Here is an 11,257-nt window from a genome sequence, read left to right as displayed (position 1 = left end):
TATTAGTTTTAAATGATATGTGAGTGGAATGGGTTGGTGGAATATGGGGCCTCTTTACCATTTATAGTAATTATGAACCGGGACTCCTATTTGTGGACGGACCAAAATGGAAAAATGGGACTCCTATTCGCGGACGGAGGGAGTATTTGTTAACTTGAAATAGTTTGTACTGATTTGAAACATTGGTGAAACATTTCGTATGGAAAGTGTAAGTAACCCAAAAAAGAACAAACAAAAGATTTGAAAGGGCACAGCTGAGAACTCATCTTCCTGAAACTGCAGCTCAGTTCAATTCGAGCAAAGTGAAATCCTGTTAATCGCCGGCGCCATGGTAGCTTCTCTCTCTCAATTCAGTATTTATTAGTGTTAACCTTCAGTTTACGCGAATTTAGTAACCGATTCCTCGATTTTGATATGATTGCAGGCTCTGGAAGAAGAAGAAGACTGCGATTTCTCCGCTTTAAAGCAATTGCGAGAATCAGCGAGTTCCAATCCGAATGACGCCGCTGTTCGTTTCAATCTGGTAATACTTGAATATTGTTTACTGTGTTAATTTATTTCGATTGTGAGAGAAATGTTCAATTCATATCTGGTAATACTTGAATTGGAGTATTGCTTATTGTTTACTGTATTAGTTTATTTCGATTGTGAGAGAAATGTTCAATTCATATCTGGTAATACTTGAATAGGAGTGTTGTTTATTGTTTACTGTATTAGTTTATTTCGATTGTGAGAGAAATGTTCAATTCATATCTGGTAATACTTGAATTGGAGTATTGTTCATCGTTTACTGTATTAGTTTATTTCGATTGTGAGAGAAATGTTCAATTCATTCTGGTAATACTTGAATAGGAGTATTATTTACTGTGTTAATTTAATTTGATTGTTAGAGAAATTTTCAATTCATAGTATTTGTGATTTGATTGTTTTCAGGGGGTGGTGCTATGGGAGAAGGGGGAGAGAAGGCCGGAACTGAGGCATGAAGCGGTGGAGCATTTCATGGTTGCAGCTAAACTCAATCCGCAGAATGCTGCTACGTTTAGATACTTAGGTCATTACTATGCTCGTGTTTCGCCCGAGCCGCAACGAGCTCTCAAGTGCTACCAGAGAGCTGTTGCTCTTAATCCTGATGATTCTGATGCCGGAGTATTTTTCTTCTTTGATTGTTTATGTCGATTTTAATGCTGTGGTATTTTTTATTTGGTGATGTATGACCTATCAGGAAATGTGTTTTATTTGCACATTTAAAGATCCACATTTCCGGGGTTTCTGAAATGTTGAAATGCTTGTATGATCATTAGTCAATTCGACTTTAAATTCCAGGAAGCAATTTGTGATTTATTGGATGAGGGAGGCCAAGATAACTTGATGATTGCTGTTTGTCGTGAAGCTTCTGAGAAGTCTGCCAGGGCTTTTTGGGCATTCCGTCGGCTGGGGTACCTTCAGGTTTCTTTCTGCAGCCATGAAATGCTTGGCCTCTTGTTTAGAGTCATCACACTTTTTTACGGAGGTCAATTACTTTCTTTCAGGCTCATCTTAAAAACTGGGCTGAAGCCATACAGAGCCTTCAACAAGCCATACGTGGATTTCCTACTAGCGCTGATTTGTGGGAGGTCCTCAGCCTTATCTCCTATTTACGTGTATATTCAAAATAGTTATGGTGGTAGATCTCTGTCTTACTATCTTTATTTGCTTATGTAGACACTAGGTCTTGCTTATGGACGAATGGGTATGTTTACAGCGGCACTTAAGGTAACTCTCTCTTGTAGCAGTGCAACACCTTCTCTGAAAATATTTGAGGATTCCCTTCTAGACTTTTGTCATCTCAAGGAGTTAAGTGAAATCCGGATACGCCACCGTGGCACCGTACTTTATCTTTATTCACGTTTTGTAACAGTCATATGGTAGAGCTGTTGAGTTGGACGACTCGAGGATATTTGCTCTGGTTGAAAGTGGAAATATTTCTTTGATGCTTGGCTCTTTCAGAAAGGTAAGGCATTATTCATTGCTTCCTTTCCTTCTCTATCTCTTTGTTGTTGTACTATAGCTTTACTACAGCAATCTGCTCCACTTCAAGAGCAGATCTTTATCTGCCAAAAGAAGTGTAAGATAGAGCTATTCTTCTATGTTACACTTTCTTCAATTGAAAAATGACAGTAGATAGGTCTGACTATTCAAATGTTCCATATATCTAAATCCTTTCGCTTAATATGAATACTTTGTTTGGTTCATTTAGTGATACCTACCTTCTGCAAATGTTTCTTTTTCTGCAAAGGGAATTGAGCAATTTCAGCAAGCACTGATAATATCGCCACACAATGTGTCCGCAAATTATGGGCTTGCTTCTGCTTTTCTTGGTTTAGCGAAGGAATGTGTCAATTCGGGTGCCTTTAGATGGGGAGCTTCACTTTTAGAGGTCAGTATCTCAAAGTAAGATCCTTTTAATGTGATTATTTATATGATGATTAAATTTACTTATATAAGATTCAAGCTGATTCCAGGAAGCAGCTGAAGTTTCCATGCATGTTACATCTTTAGCTGGTAACTTTTCATGTTCATGGAAGCTACATGGAGATATTCAGGTATAAAACCAGGAAATATTTTATTCATTTTCGTAATATGTTCTTGTTTTCATATCAAACTCCTTTCCCTGCTTCAGACAGACTTGGTTTGTAGTTTTAATATGAACCTTTGAGAATGACTTCTGAGTCTTTTCTCTTAGCTTATGTATGCCAGATGTAACCCATGGACAGAGGAAGCCAGGCCTGGGCAAGTTGATGAGATATCTTTCAAATCTTCTGTCAGTACATGGAAAAGGACCTGCTTCATTGCTTCTAGAAATGCCAGTCGCTCCTATCAGCGTGCTTTGCACTTGGCCCCTTGGCTAGCTAATGCATATATTGATGTTGCCATTGCAGCAGATGTCAGTTTATCTTTTAAGGAATCTCCTAAAGATGATTGGAGTGTTTGGTAAATATTTGTTTCCTTAACATGGATTGACGATGTGGATGTCAATGGTCTTACCCTTCTGTCTATCATCAAATAACCAGGCCTATTGCTGAAAAGATGTGCTTCGGTGGTATATTACTCGAGGGTTACAATGAAGAATTTTGGGTAGCATTGGCATGCTTATCCAGTAATGCTGCACTAAAGCAACATGCTTTGGTGCGTGGATTACAATTGGACGTGTCTCTAGCAGTTGCGTGGGCTTACCTTGGGAAGGTAACTACTGATCTATTTAAGACTGGTATAAGAGCCAGCAATATTGTTTAAAGCATTGCTCGTATATGGGATATTAGTTTGTAGCAGGTTTCTCTGAATTGGTGGTTCATATATGGATTATGTTTGGATGATTGATGTTGATAACTAAAACTTGGATTGCACCACTAGTTTTAGCCTTTTAGGGTACATTTCCGGAAGTAACATAGTCTTTATCCAAATTTGCAATGTTCACACAACTTTTAAGTGCAATTACAATACTACCTTACAATTTGTGCAATTACAACATCCCCAGACTTTACAGATCGGACAAGTTTTCCTGGAAACAACTAGGGATGTAATTGTCAAAATTAAAAGGTGGTGTTGTATTTAGAATGATTAAAAGTTTTATGTTGTGTTGTTTACAGAAATCAATGATTATATTTATTTACTACCCTTTCTATGTGTCTATCCTTATTTATTATAATTTCATTTATTCACATCCTCAATTCTTATAAATCCTCATAAGGGTCTCATTATGGACTTCTACAGCTCTATAGACTGGAAGGTGAAAAGAAACTGGCCCAACAAGCATTTGACCGTGCTAGAAGTATAGAACCTTCACTTGCATTACCATGGGCAGGCATGTCAGCAGATGCTGATGTTAGGTAACACTAGGGAGAATATAGAAAATTACCTCATGAAATTTCCAGGCAAAGTCTCAAATGTTTCTTATTTGTTTGGTCTCAGAAAGTTTGAGCAGAATGAAGCGTATGAGTGCTGTCTACGGGCTGTACAGATATCCCCGGTATGATATGCTTTACTCATGCTTGATTTTGGAATTTCCTGTGGAAGCTACATTACATTAATAATATATGGGTTTAGGTTCTGTCATTTTATCATCTTAATAATTATTAATATTTTAATGACACCCTTTGCATTTCCATGCTGAAATCTAATCATTAAAGCTCTCATCATATATGGTCAATTAGGTTGCAGATTTCCAGATTGGTCTTGCAAAGCTTGCGATGCATTCAAGTTGCTTGTCATCTTCAGAGGTATACAGTAATAATATCTCTTTGCATGAGTTTTTCTGTAATGCATATACTGTTTTATCAAACAGATGTCAAAGTGTAAACCTATCAATTTAATGGCCATTGTAGGTCTTTGCAGCCATCCAACAGGCGTTGCTGCGTATTCCGCACTATCCCGAGTCTCACAATTTGAATGGTCTAGTATGTGAATCCAGATCTGATTATCAAGGTGCAGTCGCCTCCTACAGGCTGGCCAGATATGCTCTAAAGTATTTTGCAGACGAAACATCAGAATCTCATTCAGACAATATATCCATCAATTTGGCAAGATCACTTTGCATGGTAATTTGTTCAGTCTATTTGGCAGTTCATGATGCACTTTTATAGTCAAAATACTCTGGTGTTAACTATTCAGGAAATTCTTTTGGAGAGTATTCTGGAAATTCTTTCTGATGTTTGTTCTGAAAAATCTTTATCGTATTCAGGCTGGAAATGCAAGCGAAGCAGTTGAAGAGTGCGAACATTTAAGGCAAAAAGGTGTGAGTTATTTACTTATATACTGTAATTTCTGTTAAATTTTATGTTTTTGCTGATATGCTTCCTTAAATTTCTAGGACAGCTCGACACCGTGGGCCTGCATATATATGCTTTATGTTTACGGAGACTGGGCAAGAATGATATGGCTCTATCTGCAACAAGATCACTTGCTTCAAGCATTTTAACTATGGAAGAAAACCTAGCTGCTGCCTCCATTAGCTTCATCTGTAGGATGCTTTACAGCATATCTGGACAGGAATCTGCGATCACAAGCATTTTGAAAATGCCCAAACAACTTTTTAGCAGTTCAAAAATTAGTTTTATTGTTTCTGCTATTCATGTTCTGGACTCAAACAATCAACTTGAGGCAGTTGTTTCGAGCAGCCGTTCCTTTGTTACATCTCGTGAAGACATTATTTCAATGCACATGTTAATTACAGTTGGAAAACTTGTAAGTTCCTGATTTATATTTATAATTAATGCTTTTCGACTTTATTAATAGCAGCATTCACTCATTTGTATTGTCAGCTGAAAAGCGGAAACGAAAATTCCCTTGGAATTCAAAAGGGAGTAGATCACCTTAGAAAAGCAGTTCACATGTTCCCTAACAGCAGTGTATTGAGGTAACCTCGAGTGAATACATATACTAATGTTATATTGACTTATTTTTTGTTAAACTTTTGATGATGGTGCTTCCCCTTTTGTTTGCTCCTATATTTTCGTTGGTGGGGTCTCGAGCATGCTAATTCCTGTTTATCCCATCACAGTGTAAAATGCCCTTCTCCCAAGAGTGCAAAGCAAAGGATGCATTTTATTTCTGGTTTTCATCAACATATCCACTATGTCGGGCTGCTAGGCACTAGCTCTAAATAAAACCTCTTTTAGATTATGTGGATCTTGTTGTGTTACACTTCTAATGATGCTATCTGACTTAGTTATTTCTGACAGAAATCTTCTTGGTTATCTGCTGCTATCAAGCAAAGAACGGGGATATCTTTCTCTTGCAACCCGATGCTCTTCACTGGATTTGTCTGACTATCAAAAGGATGATGGTCTCAAATCAGCATATGAGATCGTTGGTGCTGGAAATGTTGCTTGTTATGCCATTGGAAGTCCAAATCAAAAGTTTCCACTACCGACCTGCAGACGTCAATGCCATTCGGGATCTGGGGCCATTCAAGTGCTGCAAAAGTATATTTTTTCATGACCCCTCGAGTTATTTTACTGCTAGTTCAATGATTGCTGTATATTAGTCCAGATCAGATTGCTTTCCCTCGCAAAACCGAATTTGAATAGTTTGGCAAATTTACAGGTATTTGCATCAAGAACCTTGGAACTTCAATGCAAGGTATTTACTTACGCTAAACTGCTTACAGAAGACTCGTGCAGAAAATTTTCCTCAGCATGGTTGCCATGTTGTAGAGCGGCTAACAGCTGTGGCTCTGTCTGATCAAAATTTCTCCATCAAAGATGTATCAAGGCAATATCAGAATTTTCAGCTTCTTCTCTGTGCTGCCGAGGTGAATCTGCAACAAGGCAATAATACTGAATGCTTCAGACTTGTGAGAAGTGCTTTAGGCGCATCACTTCATAGTAACCATCTCTTTTTCGCACATTTGCTACTTTGCCGTGCATATGCCTCTGAGGATGATTTTGTGAACCTGCGGAAAGAATACAAATATTGTTTGGAGCTTGGAACTTATTCTCATATTGGCTGGATTTGTTTGAAGTTTATTGAATCCAGATATGGCCTACAAGATGATTCTACCGTTTTAGCTCTGAAATTTGAAGACTGCTCCAAAGATCTCAAGACGTCATGGAATGTATGGACGGCTCTGTTTAGTTTGGTGCAGGGTTTGATATCTATTTCGCTTGGTGATTTTGTTGCTGCTGAAGAATTCTTTTCACAAGCATGCTGTGTAGCTGATGACGAGAGTTCTTTCTTTCTTTGTCATGGTATGGCCTCTTATACTTATGCGTCTGCATTCATATTTCGACCCTTAATCGTGAAAGCTGTTATTTGATGCTCTTCAAATACTCTCAAACTCATGGAACATGGTACCACTATATATTGCTATTTTTACGAGAAGGCGGATTTTAATGCTGTTATTAGCCTTGCACCACTTAGTGACATTGTCTTTCGTTAAATGCAGGCGCTATTTGCATGGAGCTTGCCAGACAGAAGTGCGAGTCACAATACATAACACGTGCCATAAGAAGTCTGAAGAAAGCGAAAGATACCTCTTCCGATCCTTTGCCTCTTGTTTCACTGTTGCTGGGTCAAGCAGAAGCAAGCCTTGGCTCAAAAGAGAAGTGGCTCGTCAACCTTCGCGATGAATGGTTTTCTTGGCCTCCAGGTTTGTTCCTTTGAATAATGCTTGTAGTTTCCATCTAGACCATATGATAACCTTTCATTTGAACAACACATTAACGACATGCTTGGTATGATGGAATGGAATGTTGACCATTCCTACACATGCCCCCTTCGTTGCTTGCAGAAAACCGATCTGCTGAGCTCCTGTTTCAAATGCATTTGCTATCTAGAGAGTCTTCTCATGGTGGCAGTACAATGAGATGGATTCTGCGAGCCATCCATATGAATCCTTCGTGTTCGAGATATTGGAAGTTCTTGTTAAAGGAGTACGACCACTCTCTAACCTAGAATCAGGTGATCGGAAATGGCCCTACTGCAGGTTCGTTTCCACCCTTACGTAGTTTAGGTTTAGTTCGAGGTGGATGCATCCGTAACACTGGAGTTCCTGTTGTGAGTTAGTTGTATAGATACTTTGAAAGTGGTGCAGGAACTACAACTACTACTTTTACATGGATCAATACTTTTACTTTTCTACATTGATTATATCCACAACAAACTTGCATATGGTAATTTAAAGCTGCCGGAGCTTCATCCTTCTTCACTTTCTTCTATCATTTGTACCTGAATCCATTAATGAACATTATATAGTGGGTTTAGGTTGAATCTAAAGTCTTGCCCATTTTCCACTTCGTCACTGCTTAGTGTGAAAATGAGAAAATTTGCAATGTGAAGCAATGTGTTTGGGCTATTTAAACCCCACCAACTTGAGATTCTTCATCATCCTTTAATATAGAAAGCATGATTTCTTATAAAAGATTTGCAATCAAATATGTTCTTGTTGTTCTTCTCTTCTATGTGATTGTTTCAGGAGATGCAGAAGTGAGATGCATAGAGAGTGAGAGAGAAGCTCTTCTAAGCTTCAAGAATGGCCTCATCGACAAGCGTGGTATTCTCTCGTCGTGGGAGAGCAACGAATGCTGCAAATGGCACGGTGTTGAGTGCAGCAACACCACTGGCCATATCATCACCCTCGACCTCGGTTTCTTTCTTGATCAATTAAGAGGTAAGATTGGCTCTTCATTGCTTGAGTTGCATCATTTAAACTATATTGACTTCAGTTGGATTGATTTTGGAGGCATCCCAATCCCGGAATTCATTGGTTCCATGAAACAGTTGCAACACTTGTATCTTAGTTGTTCTAACTTTACTGGGATCGTTCCTCCTCAGTTAGGGAACCTTACCAACCTGCGCTCACTTGATCTCTCGGGAAACTCTTTGAGTTGTACATCTCTCTCTTGTTTTGGTTTCGCATCGGGATCACTGGAAATACTGATCTTGTCTTATAATCAACTCAACGGGTCGATTCCAGACGACCTGAGATCATTTTCTTCATTGACACACCTGAACCTTAAGAGAAATAACTTTACAGGCTCCATTCCTCTAAGTATAAGCCAACTTTCCAAGCTTCAAGTTCTAGATCTTTCTCTTAATTCTTTTGAAGGCTTAGTTCCTGTAAGTATTGGCCAACTCTCGAAGCTTCAAATTCTATATCTTTCTCATAATTATTTGGAGGGTTTAGTCTCCGAATCCCACTTCTCTAAGCTTGATAATTTAAAGACATTGGATCTATCCTTCAATCCATCATTGATCATGGATATTGACTCTGATTGGATTCCTCCCTTTCAATTGGAAACTATATCTTTAGGCAGGTGCAATGTGGGCCCATATTTTCCAAAATGGATCCGAACTCAAAGGAATTTGTCAGTCCTTGATCTCCTTGGTGCCAATATAACAGATGAAGCCCCGAGGTGGTTGTGGAGTTCATCTTCTTTATTAGCAAAGTTGTATCTCTCCGACAATCAAATAAGTGGTACAGTTCCGAATCTCTCATCTACCTCCATCTTATACATGGATATTAGTTTCAATAAGTTCTCAGGTCCTATACCATTATTTCCCGCCAATGCTTCCGTGATTCAGTTTAGTGGAAATATGATCTCCGGTTCAATTTCATCCATTTGCGAAACTCTCCACGATCATCTTAAGACCCTTGACCTCTCCGATAATCGGTTGGTAGGAGAGATTCCCAATTGCTGGGAGAAAATTCCCAACTTGTACTCCCTCAATTTGGCTAACAACAGTTTTTCGGGTAAAATTCCTGGCTCTTTCGGTAATTTGCAGAAATTTGCTGCATTGCAGATGCATGGTAATAATTTATATGGTGAATTGCCATATAGTTTGAGACATTGCCAAAGATTGGGTTTCTTGGATGTTGGAGGCAACAAGTTAACAGGAAAGATCCCTACTTGGATTGGTCGGTTGCATAAAATGCAGTTTCTTAACCTTCGTGGAAATAAATTGCATGGAAGTATTCCTCCCGAGATATGCAATCTTACTAATATTCAAGTTATGGATTTGTCGATAAACAACTTGTCATCAATAATACCTGATTGCTTCAACAATTTTACTGTCTTGGCTACTAAGAATGCCACGCATATTGATCCATTCCTTTTTGGTTCAGTATATTTATTTACTAAGAATGGTAATAAGCACTATGGATATTCATCATTTCAATGGAAAGGCCAGGAATAGGAAAATCTAGAGCTTTTGAAACTCATTGATTTCTCAAGCAATAGATTGTCCGGGGACATTCCCAAATCATTTTCTACTATGATAGGATTAAATTCCTTGAATTTGTCAAGAAATAATTTGACAGGATATATAAGTCCACATATTGGTAAGATGGAGATGCTAGATTCTCTTGATTTATCACATAACCATCTCTCTGGAAAGATACCGACAAGTTTGGCACAAATACACACTCTTGGCGTTCTTGATTTGTCGAACAATAATTTGTTTGGAAAAATTCCAACGGGTACTCAACTTCAGAGCTTCAGTGCATTGGCTTATGCCGGGAAAGATGGACTCTGTGGAGACCCTTTGCCAAAGTGCCCCAATGATAGCTTGAGGCCATCCACCACTAATCCGGGCGAGAACATGAATGAGAAAGATGGCAACACCTTCTCATTTTTGCAAGAAGTTGGAATATCAATAGCCTTTGGTTTTATAGTTGGATTCTGGGGAGTTATTGGTTCATTCATATTGAAGAAATCATGGAGAATCACATTCTTCAACTTGTTTGATGCTGCTGGAGATTGGTTCTACGTCAAGATTGTTGTGTTTGTATCTAAATGGAGACAAAGTTGAAATACAGGTAATATCAACTATATTTAACTTCAATATTTTTTTTCCCATTCTCTATTTTCTTCCTTTTAGCTTGAAAGGATAAAGAATTTTCAAAGTGTATTAAACCCATGCTTAATTTATTATGATTTGTAATTGAATGCATATTTATTATTTATATATTATTCTCAAGGTATTATCCAATCTTTCTTTCTTAATAGAGGTGGACAAACTCATGGATAGTAGAAGAAAGGGGGAAGACCTATATATTGCTTATAAATAGTTTTGGTACCTGAATTATATACAAATACATGGATTATGTATTTTCCTACTTTTAAATGTTTGTCATATGTTTTAATTAATTAGTGATGATGTAATAGTGTATGCACTTATTATTGCAAATTAAGTGTTTTCCTACTTTTTATCATGTGTTAAGAGATAGTCCATTCAGTTAAGCCAGAAAATCAAGATGCATAGAATCATCAATTAATTTTGTAGATTTTTAGTGGATTTAATTTAGCCAACCTTTTGATACGAGCATATTATCTAGAATTATCCCCATATCTATATTATTTAGTTAGCCATATCTTTTCATATTTATTTGGATTATTTTCTTGTTCAATAAGTTAGGGTATAGTATTTGAGTATTATAAATAGGGATAGATGGTTATTATTTGCATGCATTCAAGTCAATCAATAAAATTCTACCTTTCGCCCAAATATTGGCAATACACGAACTCGTGTTTATCTCGCTGCCCGACGGGACAATTCCCGCGCACAGCCACAACTCTCCGCCGACCCTAAGCAAGGGCGCCGGAACCCCTCTCGACGCCGCTGCCCGACGGGTGATCCCGCGCACAGCCGCTCAGAGTTCGTTCACCGCCGACCCTCTCCGGTCGCCGGTTTTATCTTCTTTTGTCTCTTTCCGATTTGCCGGGACCGTTACGAAATACGTACGTAACAACTGGTGCTTTCATCTCGTGCTCATCCTCCG

General features: G+C 38.3%; 2 protein-coding genes across 3 annotated transcripts; both read left to right on the top strand.

The window, feature by feature from the left end:
• The first annotated feature begins 201 nt into the window (after nt 1–201).
• LOC125195944 (tetratricopeptide repeat protein SKI3) lies at nt 202–7,619 on the top strand. 2 transcript variants are annotated; one of them, XM_048094245.1, is made up of 22 exons: nt 202–331; nt 425–523; nt 934–1,146; nt 1,324–1,446; nt 1,530–1,613; nt 1,702–1,752; nt 1,898–1,990; nt 2,276–2,416; nt 2,502–2,582; nt 2,723–2,970; nt 3,051–3,222; nt 3,751–3,866; nt 3,949–4,006; nt 4,191–4,256; nt 4,362–4,574; nt 4,718–4,769; nt 4,847–5,220; nt 5,298–5,392; nt 5,718–5,960; nt 6,082–6,725; nt 6,923–7,126; nt 7,268–7,619. In XM_048094245.1, exons 1-22 carry the CDS (start codon nt 329–331, stop codon nt 7,429–7,431), a joined length of 3,537 nt encoding a protein of 1,178 aa, XP_047950202.1. In that variant the 5' UTR covers nt 202–328; the 3' UTR covers nt 7,432–7,619. The 2 variants fall into 2 exon arrangements, with proteins under 2 accessions (XP_047950202.1, XP_047950203.1); XM_048094246.1 differs by having other exon boundaries at nt 7,226–7,292.
• A 262-nt stretch (nt 7,620–7,881) lies between these two features.
• On the top strand, nt 7,882–9,672 carry LOC125195615 (receptor-like protein EIX2). The gene has a single exon (XM_048093748.1). It carries the CDS (start codon nt 7,882–7,884, stop codon nt 9,670–9,672), a length of 1,791 nt encoding a protein of 596 aa, XP_047949705.1.
• The last annotated feature ends 1,585 nt before the right edge of the window (nt 9,673–11,257 follow it).

This window comes from Salvia hispanica, chromosome 6, assembly GCF_023119035.1.
Source record: "Salvia hispanica cultivar TCC Black 2014 chromosome 6, UniMelb_Shisp_WGS_1.0, whole genome shotgun sequence".
Taxonomy (NCBI): Eukaryota; Viridiplantae; Streptophyta; class Magnoliopsida; order Lamiales; family Lamiaceae; genus Salvia; species Salvia hispanica.
Note: the sequence above shows the minus strand (reverse complement) of the source record. Positions and strands in the feature narration are given on the sequence as shown.